Source organism: Vanessa tameamea, chromosome 20 (assembly GCF_037043105.1).
Source record: "Vanessa tameamea isolate UH-Manoa-2023 chromosome 20, ilVanTame1 primary haplotype, whole genome shotgun sequence".
Taxonomy (NCBI): domain Eukaryota; kingdom Metazoa; phylum Arthropoda; class Insecta; order Lepidoptera; family Nymphalidae; genus Vanessa; species Vanessa tameamea.
Genome location: NC_087328.1, coordinates 8223597 through 8246242, shown reverse-complemented (window position 1 = coordinate 8246242; position 22646 = coordinate 8223597). Strand labels below are relative to the sequence as shown.

Here is a 22646-nt window from a genome sequence, read left to right as displayed (position 1 = left end):
AAACTTTTAACAATTTCAATATTAAATAGTTCAACTTAAGTTATCACTTCTGTCAGGCGTCCTGTTTTTAAATTAGTTCTTCGAGGGGCTTAAATTTGATAATAGAGACCTAGATATCAAAATTTAGAGTTGCGTGCCGGTGTATTAAAGTCAAACTTTTGCATTAACGGTCTCTATAAAAGACTATCGCTGCTTTCTGAATATTATCTAAAAATTTTATATTTAAAATTTAAAATTACTTCAATTCGTCTTCATGAAAAATAGCCAAATTAAGATTTTTTTTGTCATAGGCAAATATCACGCGGGTGAAGACGCGGTCGTAGCTATATAAAAATTGAATTGTTAGGTCTATATTTTTTGATGTAACGGTATTCAATTAACGTTTTTACACTTCTAGCAACACCGAACACTTCTTTAGACCGATTTGACAGTACGTCAAACAAAACCGCAAATGGTTTTCTGACGATGTGCTTTTCATAGATGCAATTTCGTAAATAATTTAACATTTTTGTATACCGAACACTGTTTTTATATACTTAGACATAGGAAACAAATTGAAATCTGTAGAAAATAGCATTTATCAATGCTAAAAGGTGATTCTAAAGAAAATGAAGATTTATACCTAGGCATTTCAGGACTCAGTACATTTCCAAGTTGTTTGGTAAATGATTTGTGAGAAAACTTTAATCACATCATCAAAATGACTACGTCGTCAGAAGATGTATTATTAAGCGTGGGTCACGTTAGGTATAAAAAAGGTGATGGCACCTTGTATGTTATGAATCAAAGATTGGCTTGGATGATGGAAAATCGTGACACAGTCGCTGTATCACATAAGTATGCAGACATTAAAAGTAAGTAGAAAATAATTTAATAAAATTTTATTTAAGAATTAGCAGCAGTAGTTTTCTTTAGAATATATCTGTAATTTTATAATGTGTAACATAAAAGATTTTGAATTTATATTGAAGTTTTTTAATGTGTATAAAGGACTTAAGTATAGCAAATTTATATTAATGCGATAATGAAAATTAACAGAATTAAATTCACTAAATTATGTTTATTAGTATAGAGAGCATAATATTTTCTATTTGCAGCACAAAAAATCTCTCCTGCTGGCAAGCCAAAAGTACAGCTGCAAGTCGTCCTTCATGATGGAACATGTTCAACATTTCATTTTGTTAATCCAGCTGGGGCAGATGCTCAGGCGAAAGATAGGGACCAAGTAAAAATGCTACTTCAAAACCTTTTACCTAAGTTCAAGAGACAAATAGATGGAGAATTAGAGATGAAATCGAGGTAAATTAAATTTCACAACTCAGAAATATAAAGATAAATTACTGAGTATAGTTTAGAGTATTAAAAAGTAAACTAGATCAGAAATTTTAAGCTAAGTATCAAAACATTTTCAAAACCTGCTGTTTAATATTATTTGTTTACACATACTTGATGGTAGGCCTTTGTGTAAGTCCATTTGGGTAGGAACCAACAGCATTGGGTAGGTACAACAAGACCATATTATATTCTACTTGGAATTTGATACTTAGTAATACTTTGTTTTCGAGTGTTCCGATTTGAAGGGTAAGTGAAACTGTTTAACTACAGGCACTAGGGACAAAATATCTCAGTTCCCAAGGTTGGTTGCGTGTTGGTTTAATGAGAAATGATTAATATTCCTTACAGTGTCAATATCTATGGGTAGTGACGCCCAACAGGTGGCAGATTTGCCAGTACTACCTATATGATATAAATAAATAATTAAATTTGCCTTGAGTGAGGTTTGTGATTCATTTTGTGCAGTATAATATGTAAAATATAATAGTCTCTCATAAAAATGCCCATTGTGGTATTATTGGAGGAGGACATCAATTTATTTAAGTATTCCCAAATTGCGCATTCAAAATAGATTCATTGGCTTTTTGTTGTACAATAGATTCTTGGTACTCAGTGTTTAATTCAATGGCCTCTGTAGCCCATTATGCCTAACATTGCATGTCAAATTATTGAAGAAAGAAAGATATTAGAATTTACTTCTAATCAAATGTGTTGTTCCAAACTCCCTTACTCTCATAACATATTATATAGGCTCTCTATATAAATATAATTATACAATTACTCACTTGTCAAACTTATATCTGATAATTGAAATTTCAGAATTAAATATTTTATGTTGTATTTTCATAGACTGCTGTCGCTTCATCCTACCTTAAAGCATTTATATGAAGACTTAGTAATATCAAAAGTAATAAATAGTGAGGAATACTGGAACACGCCCACTTTGAAACATTATACTGAATCAACTAATATGAAACAAGAAGCAGGCAAGTAATGAGAATCTAGTTGGTGACAATTCATTGTAAAAAGTCAATTAGTGTTTAAACTAATGGAATAGCACTTTTACAAATCCTCTTGTGAAGATTGTTTTCCTTCTGAATAAAATTACGACAAGGCAACATCTCAATTTTATAATAAAAAAATAGGACTTTACAAAAAGTTACAAATTACAATTCCATGATACATGTATTATAATAACCCTGTAAAGGGTATTACAAAATGACTTTCCAAAATATATCTAGCGATAACCATAATATGGTAGAATTAACAGGCAGTTATATTTTTGTATTATAGTATTTTCCTAATAACAATAAGCATTATAATATTGTGTGCATACTATTTTTCTCTCTCTCTGTGTATGTGAGCTTCACACATTTAAATTTTTAATAACATCTTATATATTACAAAATAATAAATTTGTATATATCTGGTAATTTTACAGGTGTTTCTGGAGCATTCTTAGCAGATATACAACCTCAGACAGATGGATGCAATGGCCTTAAATATAATTTAACACAGGACATCATAGATGCAATATTCAAAACATATCCCGCCGTTAGGAAGAAACATGTAGACTATGTACCCAATAAAATGACAGAAGCTGAGTTCTGGACCAAATTTTTTCAATCACATTATTTTCACAGGTATCAATTACGATTTGAAGTTTATTTTTTAGATATATTTCATTAACTTATGTTGATATTATATATTTAGTAAATTGCGTGGACTAGTAAAACCACAGACATTCATGTTGCCTTTGCATGGATGAAACTTATTGATAAAGAAAATTATGTACTATAAATGAAATTAATACCATATAGCACATGATGTAGATCTAGTTTCAGCGATCATGTCCTACATATAAAAAAAAATTACCTCTTTATTATATATATATATTATAAAGAGGTGATAGATGTTCATCGAGAGTGTAGGTGTAATAATTCATATTCACTCTTAAGATTGGTCTTAGAAAAAAAATAAATTTTGAATAGGCACTAAATAGTATCAACTAATGAATACTACAAAAATATCATAAATTAATCTCAAAATATAGTTCACTTAGCAATATTATTTAGTAATTTTTTTTTATGGAAATAAATACAGACAGACTGACGAAATATAATGAAAAATGAATGTACAATAGTTTCTAAAAATAAATTCCCTTTTTCATTATTGTTTGTGGAGCCTCCATAGCTCAGGGGTTAGAGCACTGGTCTTGTAAACCAGGGGTCGAGAGTTCAAATCTCTCTGGAGGCATGTAATTATTTTTTCCTTATATTTTTTATATATATATTTGCATATTGTTTTTCAAATATTCGTACATAAAAATATGCCATTTTAGTTTTTTTAATATAACAAAATTTAAGAATGATAAAAATATTGACATACATCACAAGTTGAATTTAATATATATTTTTTTTAAATCCTTTATTATTATATTTTTGTTTTTACTAAATATCTTAATGTATTATTGATACTATATTTCATGATGTTATAATTTTTACTTTATAAAGTTAAATTATTTAATTTAATTAGTTATTAGGTATAATATTGTATAGGTTAAGTTAATTTTTAATATAAAATTTTATTTGATTTCACAGAGATCGTATAGCCTCGTCGTCTAGTAAAGATTTATTCGGAGAATGTGCCAAAATGGATGATCAAGCTATCGCGTCTGCTATGAAACATACAACATTGGATCTAACAGTAAGTATACCATACTCAAATGGCAAGAGGTGTAAAGATGAACTTAGATTAACATATTTCATGTGATTTGATAATAGTTCTGCTATTATGCTCTACAAATACTTCTCTAAATATTTGTATTTATAATACAAATCTATTCCACTTACCTAATTTTAAAATAGTTTGGTAAATATAAATATCGTGAATATACAAAATTGTATGTTTTGTAAATCCATAATCAATCATACAGATTTAGATCATAGATCGAGTTTTAGATCTCAACCAATGATGTTACGCTAATTCAAGGTCATCTTTGTTTATTCATTTGTAATGCTGTTGGAATCAGCTGTGATTGTTATTAACCAATCTGAATTAATTTATTGATTATCTATGGTGAAGCCAGGACTTGTGTATCAATGTATGTTAATGTGTTTTGATTTCAGCTTTTAATAATGTACATACAGTTCTGAACTAGATTTTGTTATGTATTGTATTTTATCATTGCGAAATATATGAAGTATAGGATTTTTGAGATTAACTTCGACACAGTTTCAACGATAATAACCAGTTTGTACATAATATGTATATGCATTTTTTATAGGGAATATTTTTATACTGTCGTCTGTGTGATGGCCCTGTAGCTAACCGTTATATCGTTCAAACGATCGTTGAGAATTGGTATATATTTGACCAGGAGTGTTTAAGTTACCTAGTATAGTATAAACTGCTGTTTATTCTCAAATATAATATTATATAGGCCAAAAAAGGTAGAAATGGCGTTTTGAACGTCGACAAAACTTTTCTAACTGTTCTAAGTGATAAAAATCGGAACTTTGAAAGTAAAATTAAAGTGGATATAAGTAGTAAAATTAAATCGAAATAGTGTGGTATTATAAATAAATATATATGAGTCACGAACTGTTAGTAGTGCACAATATAAGTAAACTGTTAGGAAATCGTGGTAAACGTAAATCAAAGGTTTGTTTTACTTTTATCCTTTCTTTGATTGGAAAATATTATAAAGTGTAACATACAATTAACACAAAACCTTTGTAGCTTTATAGCAGATAAGTGAATTTTACTTTGTTAAAATAAACTCATTGTTTTCTAGGTCGATTTACCTCAATTCACGGAACCTGTCCCGCTCCTCCCCGAGGAAGATTCTGGTGAGAAAGAAAAGGACGGCACATCAATACACCGCAGTATGATAAAACGGTTCAACCAACATTCTATTATGGTAAATAAGATATTACTTTTCTGCTTTTTTATTTTAAAAAATTACAAAAAATAATTTAAAAAAATTAATATATATTTAGTAATATCTTGTTTAGTTTATATGAGCAAAGTCGTAAATATAGCAGATTAAAACTGACAAGTTAACGTAGATATGATTACTCAAGAAGACGCGCCACGTTAAATTATCGGCGTGCATTAACAAATACTTTGTATTTTTTTGCTATCTCTACTCTTCGTCATCTCAGGCACACTAAGACAATGTAATGTGTAAACACGAGCACTCATACTAATGCACATTGATTATAATTTAGTGTGGGAAGGTCGCGCCTGATAATTTGCCGCACGGGGCACTAGCTCCGACTGCCCCTAGTGTAAATCCAGCGCGGACTTACGTTTTTTAAGTACCATTGGGTTACAAAAGGTGGTGCGTAATTCGAAGCGGTAAATTGTTATAAATAATATTAAAGTATCGTTTGCAAACGATTGACAAAATATACCTTCTTTAAGTTAACTTGTCTTTTTTTTTAATTTCCAGGTGCTCAAAGCTAGTCATAAAACAAACTCCAGTAGTAGTAGTAATAGCAGTAGTAAAACAACAAATAACAACAAAGTCGAAAATGGTATGAAAGAAACGAATGGTGTCGAGAAGAGGCCGACGACCGACAAAGATCCAGCGGAACCGGTTGATAAGAAAAGGAGAATAATGGAAAAGTTACATTATGAAGATCTTGATAGTATAAATAGTGGACAGGATGCGCAGGAGTTGAAATTATCAAAGGTGAGAATATTTAGGGGTTCATAAACAACAATGAATTAAAAAATCAATCCGGCTATGGTTAGGTTTAAATCAATCAGGACTATGGTGAGCTGAAATCGCTCAGTGAATGGAACACATGAATATTAACAGGAGTTTGCGATTCAGGTGTTTAATTTAATGGTAGCTTCGAAGTGCAAGGCCATCTGGGTAGGAACTCACTCAACATATATTCTACCCTCAATCAGCAATATTTAGTATTGTTGTGTTCTGGTTTAAAGGGTGAGTGAGTTAGTGTAACTACAGGCACAAGGGATGCAACATCTCAGTTCCCAAGGCTGGTGACCATGGCCCATCTGCCAGTTCGCCAAATAATGGCAAAAATAATAATAAAACTGCGTTTATAACGCTTGTCGTGCACGTCGGTTAAGAAAAATGTTGTGAGGAAATCTTCATGAGTCGGATGTAATTTTTACAAAATTGTACCTATGTTGTCGTACCCTTGTTGGATTCTCGTGGTGGAATAAGCGCTTAAGCTTCTCAAGAGGCTGAAAGGCTTAAGCCTAGCAGTGGCGCGTACACTATTTGTGTCATTATTGATATAACATGACATAACGGTATATTATACAAGGGATTAAAACATTTTTGAACTTTTATAATATTTTGTTGCAGGTAGAAAGGTATTTATTAGGTCCTGCCTCGCAAGTAAGCCAGTCAAGTACAAGCACAAATAACCCACCCCCATTATCAGCTTTAGCGTCGGTCTGTCAGGTGAGTGCTGAATGAACGGAAGGATTCACGATTCACGATTCACTAAAAGTATGTGCATATACTTCATTAAGACTTAATATAAATACGCCGACCAATAAAGATGTTTAAACATATATATATTTTATGTTGTATAAGGTTATGTCCTTTGAATTTGAGAAATATATGTGTCGCTGCTGTTATATTACAATTGACATGAACCGGTCGGTAACCGTGTCGCGTGTCGCAGGCGTGGTCGAGCGGGCAGCAGTGCCAGCGGCCCGTGCGGGTGAGCGCGGCCGCCGCCGTGGGCGCGCTGGGCGAGCTCAGCCCCGGCGGCGCGCTCATGCGCCAGCACCACGCCGCCTGCATGGCGCGTGAGTACTCCCACTGTCGGTGTGATGAGACGGGTGTGAAGGGACGAGGGTGGTGAGAAATGTCATGCAATGTAAAAATAGATCGAGGTCGTCACCAAGCCAGTTCACCATTCCTATTACGAAAAGAATTATACACGACCAGATTATAAATTAAAAAGAGCCGAAAGTGGTAACGCGCATTACGAACTACTTTTTACGTCAATACTGAGCAGCGTCATAATCATTGATCTTTTTATGTAAATAATTTGTACAAATACATATTTCTCTTTACAGAACTAGTTCCACAAGATGTAAAAAGTGAACTGAACCGTTTATACCTCTCGGGCGGCGAACTGCTGCGGGAGCTGTGGAGATGCTTCCCGCAGCCGGGAGCCAGCAACGACTCTGAGGACACGCCTGCGAGAGCAGAGAAGTTCTACGAGGCTCTGCTTAGGTTTAGGAATGTTAAATTGAGGCCCTTCGAGGTGAGTGTTAAAATATATATTATTAAGAGTTATGTTTCACCGCGTCCTAGTAGATTTACTAGTATCAGATTTTCATTTGATAAATGCTTCCTCATGGAGTTTTAATGCTTAGTACGAAATAAAAATATGAATCTTTAATCAAGATCCATTTGACTAGATATTTTGTATTAAAACTGTTTACGTAAATTACTCATCAGTCAGTTACCATTCTCATTCATCATTTATTGTTCTTTCGTCATATGGCAAGAACTTCTATCCCTTAGTCAGCTTATATATGCGCAGATTCTAGTTAAGCCCATAGATGGCGCTGTGTGTATATTGAACGCTTCAAGTTTTTATTGTTTATAAAGAACGCGAGATATATCGAAGGTGCTGTTTGTTAAATAAATATATATTTTTTATCTTTTGTTATATTAGTGTACTTAAGGTTTAGTGATGGAAAGTGGTGTTCTAATTTAAATGGTGAGTGAGCCAGCGTTGTTACAAGTAAAAGAGACAGACAGACAGAGAGACAGACAGCACAGACAGTTAATGTAATGAGTTGAATATCTATCGTTTATAGTGATGGGCTTGCTTAAATCTGGTAAAGTCTGTTTCGATTTTGACTGATCGATATTATTCCTCAGGAAAAAATGCTACGTGACCTCACACCCCTAGCGACATCTCTCACCAGACACATGAACCAAATGATCGACACCGCTTGCGCCAAGTACGCGCTGTGGCAACAGAGACAAGCCAAGCTGCGGTAGTAGTGGCAGAATAAGAATACTGGTTTTATCTGGTTCGGGGCCGGTTTTGGTGCCTTCAATTGTTATATCTGGGATAAGAGTATGACTTTTTTGGGTTCGTTATGACTGACATGTATTAGGAATTCCGTAGGTTCAATGATTTATAAAACTAATATTATCCATGAAGGTCATATGATTTATGTTATTGTCTTGTTGTCTCATACTATATAAAATAATGATAAAATCTCTAAACGATTCTTTATACCGTATTTTTCTGTCATAAATTGTGGTAATAGTCTAGTGTGAGTGTTTAAACATGACAGTAATTGTTATAATGACATTTGTACAATGTTATTATGAATTAAAGAAGTTTAATTTAAAGGAATCCTTAATACTGTTAGTTCATAGAGCTCTAAAAGGATCGCCAAACTAAAACCGGCTCTCTATATCCTCATATTCGAATAAAATGTTCCAAATAAGAGAATGTTCTTTTATACCTTATTCTCATAGAATTAAAGTATATATTTGACTGTTAAAATAAACTGCCTCAGTTATATCAAATACAGTATACAAAAGCAAAGCAATAATTAAAGTATTCGTTAATTCCTAGCATATTTGTATGTAAAAATGAAAAAATTAACACAGTTTAAATTAAAATAAATCACAAAACGAAAGTGTTTAAATTATTTCCGTCTCTGTCTTTCGTATGATATTTGTATATGTTATATCTTTAACACCCTTGTCCATATTAAAAAAAAATGTTTTAATTGATGAGACAATAAGAAAAATATATTTTATGATAAAATAGTGCAAAAAGATTCTATTTCAGTTTTGAAGAAACATTATATATTTCATTAATATTTCCCATTACATATCATGATACACTTATATATTATTTGTTTATATATTTATAAAAAATAACATAAAAAACAAGCAATCAATTTAGAAGAAAATAAAAAAATAGATGAATTTCACTTACTATTAATTTTAAAAAAATGTGTAATAATGTATAGAACATTTCATTGTATAGATGTCTTTCATTTTGTAGACCCAGAATATAAGTATGTGTAGTCCAACTTAATAGAATGTATACGAAGTATAAACCTGCAAATTTTCTACATTTTACCAAAACAAATAATAAAAAAAAAATGTTTAGCTATTCTTGAATGTTTGCCTATATTGGGTATATATCATATCTTAATAGTACAAAAATCAAAATATAAACAATGCAAAATTCGATTATGATTCTCATTGCTGAAGAAAATCAGATGGATTTTCAATTAAAATTTCGATTTAAAGAAAACATACATTCTATTGTAATGGATTATAAAATTCAAAGCATTATCATGGAACCAAATATCATATGTATATGTGTTAATTTGTAAAAAATCCTGTCAACATATATAAATTTAGTCAAATAATTGCTCATATCATTAAAATTGTTTCACAAGAAAACTTATCACTTATGACTTTGTCACAATCAACTTGCCCGACTATGATTTGAGTATATTTGTCAAACACCTACTTGAAACCGATGCTCGCCTTAAAACGATAAAGTCGAATAGTCGTTTTCAATGGCAGTAGGAGTAAAGATAAATGAAAATCTTTAACCTCGACATCATTGGTCAGGATTTAAAATAATTTATTTTATTAGTTATGGATTCATAGTGTTTTGAATGTCGATGAAATTGATATCGGACCTTTGGAAATAAAATTGAAATAGATATAAGTCGTTAAGTAGAATAGCTTAGCATAAATAAATATATATTAATCACGATCTGCTTATAGTGCAAAGAGAACTATTTTCAAATCTCATGGAATGTTTGAATCTACAGCTTGTTTATATTTACTCCTGCCATTGAATACGATGAACTATTATTTTATTTATCACTCTTTTGCTTTGAATATGATTATGAACGCTTGTGAGCTGAAATAAGTTTCCCGAAATAACAGGGTGTAGATTTAATGAACTATTTCATATTGATGTATGTATGTTTGTTATGTTATTTCATATATTATTGGTTTATCAGACATTTTGATGCATCAGACATCTGATGGCCAAAAATGCCACTAAATTTAAAGTAATAATAAGTTACTAGCAAAATCCGAACAGACGCCCTAACTCTATTTTTATGTACGAATTGTTATACAGAGTGATGTACCGCCATCTATCGGCGACATGAGAATCGGATAACCGTCTTCGAATTTGGTATGTTATTATATACCATGTAAATGAAGGATGAGATTGAGACTTACGTTGCATCTCTTCTATAGTCCTCTCACTCGCACATTGTCGCTACCTATACTTATAACTACTATGTTCGAGCGAGAGGTCAATAGAGGTGATCGATGTCATTATAAATTTCATTCTATAGCTACACGAATGGTTATGTCAAAACCCAATAGTATGTATATTGTGTTACAATAAATTAATGAAAAATGAATTTTTATTAGTCGGGTTAGTAGTTGTATGTTGATAAATAAAAGTAAGTATTTGATATTTTCGTTCAAAAATAATACATATATGCTAAGTTTATTAAGGGGCATTTAGAAACCATTAATTTAAAAAATTATTTTGTACTGTGTTCCTTTATAACAATGAATGATTAGTACCGACAATAATCTTTTTAATATAAGTGGGAGTCAAAATTTCATGTTACCATGTTGGTTAAATTATTATTTTTTAATTATTTGCCTGTTAAGTAATGACTGTCTTATTTCAGTTGTAAAAACGATTTTTAAAATCAATTGTTTAGTTGTAATATTTACTGTAAAACCAACCAGGATATTTAAATATTAAAAAAAAGTATATATAAATATATTTTAAATTATTTTCTTTTCAAATTCTTTTTTTGATCTTATGTCTCAAATACTTTATTCTTATATATCAAATGATATATACAAGGTTTGATTGAATACAGACAGTACCTTATAACTTATTTACTCTATAATTTTTGTTATATACGTCCATCCTCTTCAGCATATAACGTAAAGTTAAATATATAAGGTGATGTAATCCTATGATAACGAAGACATATTTATAATTTTCATTCATTAATAATAAACAAAAAAATATATACCCAAATGCCTTAATATCTTGGTTGGTTAAGTGTATTATTAGTTTATTTATTTTTTTTAAATTCTTCTCAAAATATTCTGTTTGAAGAACGCAGTCTCTCGACTCTCAAGTGGAATAAAATGTAAATAAACAGTATTTTTATTAATATATATTTTTTAATTTTAAATCCTATCCTTTACATACATATGACGTGTTGGTCCAGTACATAAAGACTACACATTCTCTGACACACTCACAGATTTCCGTCACCGCCGAGCATGAGAAAATTGTACCCAAATTAAACACTTGAAAGTCATCAGTGTTCCCCGGGGTTGCGCCCCCAAATTTCTGCTAAGATTCTAATGTTATAGCCACTGGGACACCTCGATGGTACTAAAGATTATCGGCAAAACTATATATCAACATTGACATCTAAGTAAAACTTAAATATTGTGCATACTTTACAAATACTTATATCGTTTTGTTTATTTTTGTCGGTATGTGATTTACGATGGATTTAAATGTGTCAATAAAAATGATATAAAATAGGCAAGGCATTAAATATATTTTTAATGTTACTCATCATATAATATCGCGACAACTTTATATAAATTTGGACATATAACACACCAAAAGGTTGGAAAGTTGTTACGAAGGAAATATCATGAAAATCTTTAATATATTTTTATGAAACTACTTCTAATAAGAATTATTGTTATACAACATATATAAAAAAAAAAAAACAAACACAACTTTGAAGAATGCTTTATTTATAATTGGTAAATACTTGGGTTACAGTTTCTATATCGATTTTAAGAAGTACTTCTCGTCGTTGCGTTAATGGAATAAATAAATAAGAATAACAAAATAAATACTGTTTATAAAAATAAATTAAGTGTCTTCCATTTGATAATGCTAACATTGACTCCATGCTATTTAGATGATAGACAGAAATAAGGATAGCACCCCGAGGATATTTTGTTATCATTATCAAAAGTTTCGTTATGAATCATGAATCCTACTGACTATCGTAGACTATCGTAGACATAGACTAAGTAGTACAAAATTAAATCAGCAATTTTCAGTATCAGTTTATGATGTCCATTTGTTTTTATAAATCAAACTATATAACTATAAATTAAAGCTAGCCGTACAAAACGAACAACAAAATTTTAACTATATAAAAAAAAACAATCACATCTCTTGTAAATTATCATTTTAGTTTTAAATTCTGATTGTTTTTATAATACACAAAAGTTGTAAAATCAGACCATAACATAGTTTATCTATCAAAGACAAAAATAATCATTTTTAAGGCATGCAAGCATGCCTTCGCAACAGATACGTTCTTTTTATATTAAAAAGGGTCCACAGATAATGGAATATTATTTATACAAAAAATAACAATAATTATGGACCTAATATGCATGTTACATGGCAAACTATTTAGCATTATAAAATCAAAATTTGAAGTTATTGTTTGGTTGAAATGAAACAATATTTGTTGCATATAAATATTTGTTTAATTTAAAGATTATAAAACTTTTTATTTTATGTTATTACGAGATAGATGAACGAATTAAAGTGTTGCCAGCAACTTGATAGATCTGTATTTGGATTTGACACGATTGAATAATGACATTTCACTGGTATTTCTGAGGTATTTGTAATAAGTCTATCATTAAGTATGATGTTGATTAAAAATAATTAATATTTTGAAAGTCTATTCTTATTTTTTTTTGTTTTTAAGACTAAACAGACAAGAAAACAATTTTACAAAAATAAATAATTAAATTAAATACTTTTATTGAAAATTTGTTCGCTCAAATAACGTGTAATACGTAAATATACATTCTTGCACTCAAATTAGTTTTTGAAAGAAATTGAAAAACTCTTTCGTTTTTTTTTATATAATCGCCTTTTTATATCAGTCTCTTTATAGTATAGACCAGTGACATTTATTGTAAATTAAACATTTTAAATTCTACTCGAGCCCATTATAAACATATACGTAATTCTCAATTAAAGGTACAATAAATCTTTTACTAAATAAAAAAAAAAACATCTTATAGCATAAAATCTATTATATGACATAGATTATATAACCTCTAAATAATCATATTCTTTTTTAATAATAATTATTTCGACGAAATTTATATAAACTGACGAAATATCTACACTCTTGTCAATGTCATTTTGACATTTAAATGTTTGAACATCCTAAAGTATTGTCGACTGTCGTCTGGCTCGTATTATAAATTATAATTAAAGACGAGTGTAAATAAAAGTAAATTAAAACCAAATATTATCAATCGTAAGGGAAAAAATTGGTCAGTTTTCGATAACATTTTAGTTCCTTAAAATTATCTAAAAAACAATAATAACATGAACGAATAAACGTCTTAGCATTCCTTTCCAGTTTTTAAATCGTTGTTAGACATTCAAGGAAATTATTTTTAAAGTACGTTTGAATTCGTTACTAAATATATACACAACAATCGAAAACGATTTCTTTAAAGTTCGATTGGTTCACAAGACCAGTGGAGATGATAAAAAAAAAAACAAATATATGGCGCATAATTAAAAACAAAATGAATGCCATATGTAAATATAATTTGGTTATGTATTTATTTAAATGCTTTTACCACCCATATAATAAATATGATTGCAAGTATTGTGCCAATTAATATGATAAACATCATTTTCCTTCTATATCTACGTTTATACTCAGCTGCTTTGGCTAATTCATCGACGCCGGCTTCGACACCTGCGCTCGCAGCTTCAATGTGACTTTCAACTGTATCTGTAAGATTATTAATAATAAAAATACGAATATAGGTGTGAATGCACTGTCGGATACCTTCTCTTGAGAAGGGGAAAGATTTATTGAACTTATCCATGCTCTCCAAAAACTTATCTTTTTATCAGCACCAACCATAGTCCTTAAATAATTTCTATGACCAACTTTGCTGAAGATGTTATAGTACACTTTCTTTACACTCATATGATCCGAGGTACAGCAATCTGACACGAGCAGAGAGATTTCGAAGGCACTAGTTTAATATTACACATTAACAGCCTGTAAATGTCCCACTGCTGGGCTAAGGCCACCTCTCCCTTTGAGGAGAAGGTTTGGAGCATATTCCATCACTCTACTCCAATGCGGGTTGGTGGATACACAAGTGGCAGAATTTCGTTGAAATTAGAAACATGCAGGTTTCATCACGATGTTTTCTTTCACCGCCGAGCACGAGATGAATTATAAACACAGATAAAGCACATGAAAATTCAGTGATGCTTGCCTGCCCGCAATCATCGGTTAAGATGCACGCGTTCTAACCACTGGACCATCTTAGCTTAGTTTATATTTTAATTCAAATCAAAATCGCAGGGCGAATAAATCCAATAACTTATTATTAACCTGACTTGGAGCGAGTTTATTTTAAATAGGTAGGTAAACTGTCGCTACCCATATACGTTGGTGTTGCAAGAAATATTTATCGCGTCAATACGTCATCGCCCTTTGTAAATAAGAATTTCGACCCTTGTACCTGTAGTTTGGCCGTAGAATATGAGATAAGTGAATAGAACCTACCCAGACGTGCCTTCACAAAGCCCTACCACCAAATAAAATCCAAAACAAACTAAAGCCTCAGACGGTTATGTATAAAGAGTAGAAAACTAAAATTTATTTTATCTATAAATTTAATTTGGACGAGGATTATCCTACAAAAAGGTTTAAGTTTCGGCTCGAAAAAAAAAAAATATCGGGCTGATTAAAAAAATCTAAACGTTTACGTTAAGCTATTAAAAATAAAGCGACCTATTACTGTATAAATAAACGAAGTCCTTACCAACGGATTGCGCTTGAGCGCTCACCATATCTGCTAGTTCCTGCATGATTTGATTGACGTCCAGGACATCAGCTTCGATCTTATTCATATAAGCTTCTTTCTCTATGAGCATACTTGTCTCGAACTGAACGAGACGAGCCTGAAAAATTATTAATTTGATATATGTATATGTATTTGTAGTAATAAAGCTCAACCCAGACACGGAACTAAGAATGACAAAAAGGTATTACAAACATTCTGATAACCCCCTCGTTTTTGAAGTCGGTTAAAAATATTAGTTTTCCTAATAATGGAATAATAATAATAAAATATGGAAATATCATGTATAGAATATAAAATGCTCTTTACCTGAGCCTGCTGATTAGATAATAATGATGATTCTTCATCATCTGCGATAGCCTGTCTTTCTAGAGCTTGAGGATCGTTCTTAGAACGACCTTGAGTTGGCATATGAGCCGCCATTTTCTCTGACACTTGCTGGAAAAATTGATGCAATTTAATTTTTAGTTTGGGTAGTAGATAGATTAGGCAACTGCCTAGCCTTGCAAGGGCTAGACTTTGCAGGCACCAAAATTGGGAAATTGTAAGTAAATTTTTCTCCTATTCAAATAAGGTGATGGCATAACTTCGTAATATAGTACAAAAACGTCGTAATTGTGTATAAAATTGCGTTATGATAGAAATTATATAAAATTTTGCGAAAAATTTATCTAGCTATGCCTAATTAAGAAATAAAACTGCCTTCAAACCATCAAACATATTTTTGTTAATAAAATAAAGTAAAGAAAGAAATAAATCTTTATTGAGTATGACATAACACTTGATTATAATTAAAAATGATATAATTAAACCCTTCCTATTTTTCTTCATAGATTACAAAATCCTTGAAAATATCTTGAGTTCTATATTAACATACACAAAATTCTAGAAATATAAAATATATAAAAAATTAGAAACTAGTAGTACTTTATATTAGATAATGGCACAAGAATACAATGCTTATTACAAACATGCATTAAGTGAATTATTTCATGTTTATAGAAAATCAAAAAAAAATCAGGAATTTAAATGAAAAATAAACTTCTTAAAATGCAATATTGGTAATTTTTTAGTAACATACATAGATTATATTGACAAACTACATGTAATACATAAGATTAGGTTGTGTTTTTTGTTGGGAACAGTTCTAATGTGAGATAGTATATAAATGTTAAATAAATTATAATAAAATACCTTTTGTACAGATGAATATTTTGCAAGAGCATCTCTAAATGCTTGCGTAAGTCTCTCGACTTGTAACTTCTGTGGTTTATCTCCTCTCCGGACAACCACACCAAGTCTTTGTATGTCCCGTGCTGTTGCTGACACAGAACTGTTCACATTCTGTTGAGTATCATGGCTGGAAAGAAGTAATCATTTAAAATAATATATTGAGATGAATAATCCTAAAAATGTGTAACTTGTACTAAAAATACATTTAAATAAAGTATGTTTTATTGCTTTATATTATTTTATTTGTTTTAATATATTTTTAAAGCTATGATAGATAAAAATATATCTTTCACTCAATCAATTTCACTGATAAAAGAGACAGACTTATAAAAATTTTCATTCACATGTAAATAGAGATATATATATTTGTAAATGCAAAGTGATAAAGTATAGTTTTCTTACATTTTATCTCTGAGCTGAATACTGTCATTAGGCCCTCCAATTTGTTTCATCATCTTTTCTAATGCTCTCAATCCATTATTAATGGTGTTCACATTATCCGCAATGCCTTCGCTGAGGTTATACAGTTCTGTAGGGCTAAAATCGGCGAAGGCAACTGTGGGAGGTGCTGCAATTGCCCCATAGTCTCGGCTTGATCCACTAATGGGTTCCCGTTCAGCCATATTTTTTTAAAAAATCACTGTACAAAAATAAAGACTATTTTATATTTAATATTTCAGTCACATAGCGGATTAGTTTTATGGACTATATACAGAAATGTAATTAAAAAAACCTGGGTATTAAATTTTTAATATTCTGTACAATTAATATACATACATTAAATTCACGTATTCCACTGATTCACTTATTAACAATAAAAATAAAGGCGTAGATAGATTTTGTTGGTATTATTTGATGAATCACTTCAATAACATTAAAAATTATTGACAAAGAAACTACGAATTATGTTGCAAAATCTCATACTAACCTTAATGAAACCTATTCAACGAAAACCAGTTTTGATAATATTAGTTTGTATAATGTGAGCCTAATAGTTTCCAGTTTTGTATTGTAATTTGTATTAACTCATTAACTGTGGCTACATCAAATATGTAAATTGATAAGAAGAAACGTCAACATTTCATGCCATTTGCCAGCTGTCACAACTCAACGTCAGTTGTCAATGTCAAAACTGAATACACTCATTATTTCCATCACTTTAAATATTCGTGCTTGTTATAATGTCTACAAGAAATGTGATAGTTGAATTATATTGAATTATATCTATGGATTGTTTCATTCATGTTGAAATTATACTCTTATAACAATTAAATCGGTTAATATTGTTACTTTGAAAAGATAGTCTGGAGTAACGTTATTAAAAATCGTCCAGAGATGTCACTGTATGTATTAGAACTATTAGAAGTGCATTGATTGGCTTCAAACATCTATACTAATATTATAAATGCGAAAGTAGCTATGTCTGTTACCTCTTCACGCTAGAACCGCTGAAACGATTTAGATAAAATTTTGTGGAGAGTTTGAGTCATGGGGAATAGGCTAGGAAAAGGCTTTTATTTTAATTTTAATTCACCCCTTGAGGGGATACAATGGGGAGTGACGGTTTGGGTGCCAGAGTTTTATAATTTTCGAGCCTATAAAGCCACTAGTTCCGCTATTAGCTTAGTTACTATATTAAGTTAAATTCTGTCTCTTACAAAGATTACTTAATGAATAAAATTTTCTAATTCGCTTCTCATTAAGCAATTATATTACCTGAAAATTTAATAAATTAGGAATAATAAAATTGCTCTGTCTATCAACAAATTATGCATTCTGTTGCTGTAAGAAAAAGGATCGAACGAATGTTAACCAAATACTACACAAAACTAGTTGCGATTAATAAAGAATTAAAATTTTATATATAACTAGCTGTGCCCGCGACTACGCGACGTGAAAGTCCCGTCAAAATCGGTCCAGCCGTTCCAGAGATTAGACGGAACAAACAGACAGACAGAGAGACAAAAATTGAAAAGGATGTTATTTCGGTATATGTACCGTGTATACATACATATGCAGCATAGTAAAAAGCGGTTATTTTAATATTACAAACAGACACTCCTATTTTATTATATGTAAAGATAACTTCACCATCTTGAAAATTTCAACAAGTAAACATTATTATAAAAATGAATAACATATAATAAAAAAAGTTTTAAACTTTCTGGTGGTCGAATATTGAAATTCAACAAGTAACTGTAATGAATAAATCTACTGAATATTTTTTTAAATAAAGGCATTTTCTGCCTTATTCATTTATCTAGCTTTATGAGAAGTCAATACGTTGATAAAGCAATTGGGTAATCTTTTCGCCCTTTCAACTCTGCATACCTTTTGAATTGCACCATCATTTTAGTAAAATATTATGCCATTTAATATGATACTATGCAGAAGCGTTTATTTATAATGAAATAAATCATATATTGTTAATACATAAATAGACGCACGAATATACGCATGTTTTGCGATGACAATTTTTGGAGTTATTCTGTATGCACATATGTTTTAGCACCCATTAGACAACATCAGAATGTTAGTTTTATTTCTTTATTAGTAGCTGCTGTGCGGATTTATCCGCAGTTATTTCATTTTGTAACTGTAAGAGTCTTATTGTTACTGAAATAAAATAAAATGTTATTGCTGGATAATCCATTCAACAGATTCAGATTTTATCAATTACAAACAAATAAATCTTTATTCATAATATTTTATGTAAGACTTGGTCCGCACGGTCCACGCTAAAATACTTTTTATTGTTATAATAAAACATCCCTCCTTATAATAGTATGTAGTTTTCAATAATTCTTATATTTAAATACCATTTAATATCTTTCTGCCATAATTACTTTAACTTCAATAAAATTGACTTTCATAGAAACTACCGTCCCCAGTTTTAACCCAAAAAGTGGGTTGATTTCTAAAGATACATTATTAGTAAACCTCCACACTATCTATAGATCATACATTTTAAATTTCAAGCCCCCTACTTCTATTTCTACTGACCCACACACACTTACACGCACGCACACGCACGCACACGCATATACAGTAACACGCACGAACACTCCCGCACCCACAAAAACAACAAAAAAATCACATCTCTTAATTATTACCTATTTTCATTTAATGAATTACTTATCTATAAACATTTTACATAAGATACGTTTTGTAATACCCAGGCGACAGATCTCTAATGTATTTTAATTATCACAACTTTCGGGGAGAGGACTGATTATCCTTAACACAGGCTAGTTAATTTTAGCCTAGCTAGGATAGCCAGTACTTGACCTGTTATTCTTTTGATGACCATATTATATTACACATTAAGTCTTTACTCATAGTGCAATCATGTAATAGTTTTATAGATGTTTTCTGTGTGAAATAAATAAATATTTCATATATTTCATATTTCTAAAACAGGACTTTCGTACAAACTTCCAACACCTGTTTTATCCCTTAGAGATGGAACTTCGTAAAATTCGTTCTTGGTGGATGTCTACGCCCTATAAGTAACCTACCCGCCATTTCACGTTTGTAGATGTTATAGTTTCTGAGATTTCGTGATTAATCAATGAGTGGAAAATTTAAATAACATCTGAAAGTGATTAAAATTCAACTAAATATAATACTTTTTGTTACACACAACAACAAAAAATTATATTTTTAACTTATAATTTATGTTAACTCGTGTGCATAAACAATAATAATATGATCGATGATGAACTGAAAGCGGCGTGAGTTATTGGCACGGACTGCGTTTCAATGCGTGGAATTATGATTGTATTGTTTTTATTTTTCTATGAATACGATTGAAATAAAGAGGATATTAATGACTTATGTGTTTTAAAGTTATTTTATCATGAAAAAGTTTTTAGCTCTGGCAATAAAACATCATCGCATCACTTGTGCTATGAGATTGCTGGAATGCTAAAGGTAATAAGAATATTGAACACTTTGCATAGTGAATGGCAATTTTCATTCATTGCAAATGGAGTTTTTTTTTAAAAAAATTATCCTTTTTTCATTATAAAAACACTAATTTCAATTTTCTGTACTTATATTAATGTATACAAACCGAAGAGTTTACAATTTCTTTGAATGTGCTTAACTCGGGATTTAAAAAATTTGAAATAATATTTTTGCGTAAGATATCCATTTGTGGTAAGACATTGTTCAAGCAGGTCAGGGTACGTTAGGTACTACGACGGGGCCAAAATTGTTCTCAATGAATATATTATCGATTCACCCGGACGAAGCTGGGATGACCAGCTCATAACTCGTAGGTATAGGGAGGTGTTTCATTTATATTTCCTAAAAAGAAGGTACATAACTAGGAACCGTCTATTAGTATGAGCAATCGTTATCTAAAATGTAACCGATATGAAAAACATCGATATTATTCAGATATTTTAATTTCAATATACAGTTAATCGGTAGTTACATACATACAATACCGGTTTATTTCATTTTAAATCTTGAACGTTGAACTCTGCTTCCAGCTATATCGTGTTTTGAATTGAAGATTTTATAATATTTAGCAGCAATGTATCGACTATTTTTAATCAAATAACTAAAGTACTTATTCGATGCTATAATAGGTACATTAAACCTCTTTGGTCTATAACATTCGCATGAAAGAATTTTTCTCACAGGCACGCGTTGTCAGGACGCATAAACCACTCGACACCTGTTGCGATTAAAAAAATAAGACTAGCAGTTGAAATTAAAATAATACCTGTCAGAGCGGAACCTTGGGGCTTTGCGTGTGGAATAATAAAATGTTTATCCTATCAACGCTGAAGGACCTCCCGCCATTTTTTTTTTTTTTTTACCTTTTTACAATCGCTAGGTTTATTGATTCGAGGATATTAGTACATCGATTTAAAATTGCATAAATTGTAGTATAGGTACCTAAAACCATAATATTATGACTAAAACTATGAGGAATATTTTTCAAATTAAAAATGTATGGATAGTTTTATCAGTACAGATAGAGTGAGAAAGATAAATAGAAGGGAGGGGAGATAGATTAAAAAAAAAAATTATGTTTTTGTGTTATTGAATAAAATGGAAGTTAGTCTGCCACTACATATTTTTTTCTATTATTGTTTAAGGTACTAACTATAAATGCCAAGAATCTTAACGATATAATACAAAAAGAAGTCGCTGTATACATGTTGCAAAGTCTATTTCAATGAAGCTCTTTATTCTTTTCTTTTCTGCTTTCTGTTGAAAATAATTACTTTCGAAGGCGTCTTTGTTTAATACGTCCCAACTCTCATCCCTTGTGACTAACTTTTAATTAGATACAGACAATTTACGTGCACATAATGGATGTGAAAGGAATGAAATTTATTATGATGCGAAAATTCTAAGTGGGAACGAAGTTAAAACATCGTTTTTTTTTGTTTACTAATAATGTTTACTATGTATTCAAGTACGTATATTCATAACATATTCACGCAATGAATTATAAAATGAGCGGTATTAAAATATTATTAAATTACTTAATCCAATTTTTTCCATTACATTAATAACTATATTAATGGAATGGTAAATATTGTGAAATTGCTGTATACTTAACATTCAATTTAAAATATATAGATATATACATATAAATATATGTATGTATGTATTATTTTGTAGGCACAATAATTTCTACTCAAGTCAGAGTCTTTTTTATTTTTGTTAGTGATAATTTCTTAATGGAATTACTTATCTGTATTCGTACTGTATCATCAATCATAAAAAAAGTAAAAAAGGCGCACCGAAGGTATTTTCGCGCTCTTTTTCACTGTCCATTAAACCACATTTGCGCGGTGAGATCTTTGGAACCGGCCACTTAAAATGTCTAGACAAGTCGAATAATCTAGACATAAGTGTTTAATTCCTGCGTTAAATGGATGTTTCCTTAGAAATAACGTAGTACATTTATAATTTTTTTATCTGTGAATTTAGATTTTTATTGATTTCTTTTTTAAATACACTAATGTACTCGTACTGTATCTGTATCTGTATCATTTAGTATCTGTGCAATATAAAATGACATAAATATTATATAAATTGTTTTTTTAATCCTCCTTACATTTAGTTTCATTATATTTTGAACATAAAAATGCTAATGCTAATGTTGCAA

The 22646-nt window shown here is 30.4% G+C and overlaps 3 protein-coding genes and 1 non-coding gene across 4 annotated transcripts in view; 2 read left to right on the top strand and 2 right to left on the bottom strand.

Moving 5' to 3' along the window:
* The window catches only part of Cv-c (crossveinless c), a 517053-nt gene that overhangs the window by 63008 nt on the left and 431399 nt on the right, over nucleotides 1-22646 (bottom strand). The window lies entirely within an intron of this gene.
* Nucleotides 417-9000, top strand: LOC113401606 (general transcription factor IIH subunit 1). The gene is made up of 11 exons (XM_026641581.2): nucleotides 417-854; nucleotides 1098-1299; nucleotides 2185-2321; nucleotides 2777-2978; nucleotides 3936-4041; nucleotides 5132-5257; nucleotides 5792-6034; nucleotides 6683-6781; nucleotides 7008-7134; nucleotides 7408-7598; nucleotides 8225-9000. The coding sequence occupies exons 1-11, from the start codon at nucleotides 701-703 to the stop codon at nucleotides 8345-8347; spliced, it is 1710 nt and encodes a 569-aa protein (XP_026497366.2). The 5' UTR covers nucleotides 417-700; the 3' UTR covers nucleotides 8348-9000.
* On the top strand, nucleotides 3519-3591 carry Trnat-ugu (transfer RNA threonine (anticodon UGU)). Its single transcript has one exon. It is a non-coding gene; the product is annotated as a tRNA-Thr (tRNA).
* LOC113401607 (syntaxin-12) lies at nucleotides 13269-17143 on the bottom strand. Its single transcript, XM_026641582.2, has 5 exons — nucleotides 16913-17143; nucleotides 16472-16637; nucleotides 15587-15715; nucleotides 15239-15377; nucleotides 13269-14187 (listed from the first exon to the last, which is right to left on the bottom strand). Exons 1-5 carry the CDS (start codon nucleotides 17131-17133, stop codon nucleotides 14012-14014), a joined length of 831 nt encoding a protein of 276 aa, XP_026497367.1. The 5' UTR covers nucleotides 17134-17143; the 3' UTR covers nucleotides 13269-14011.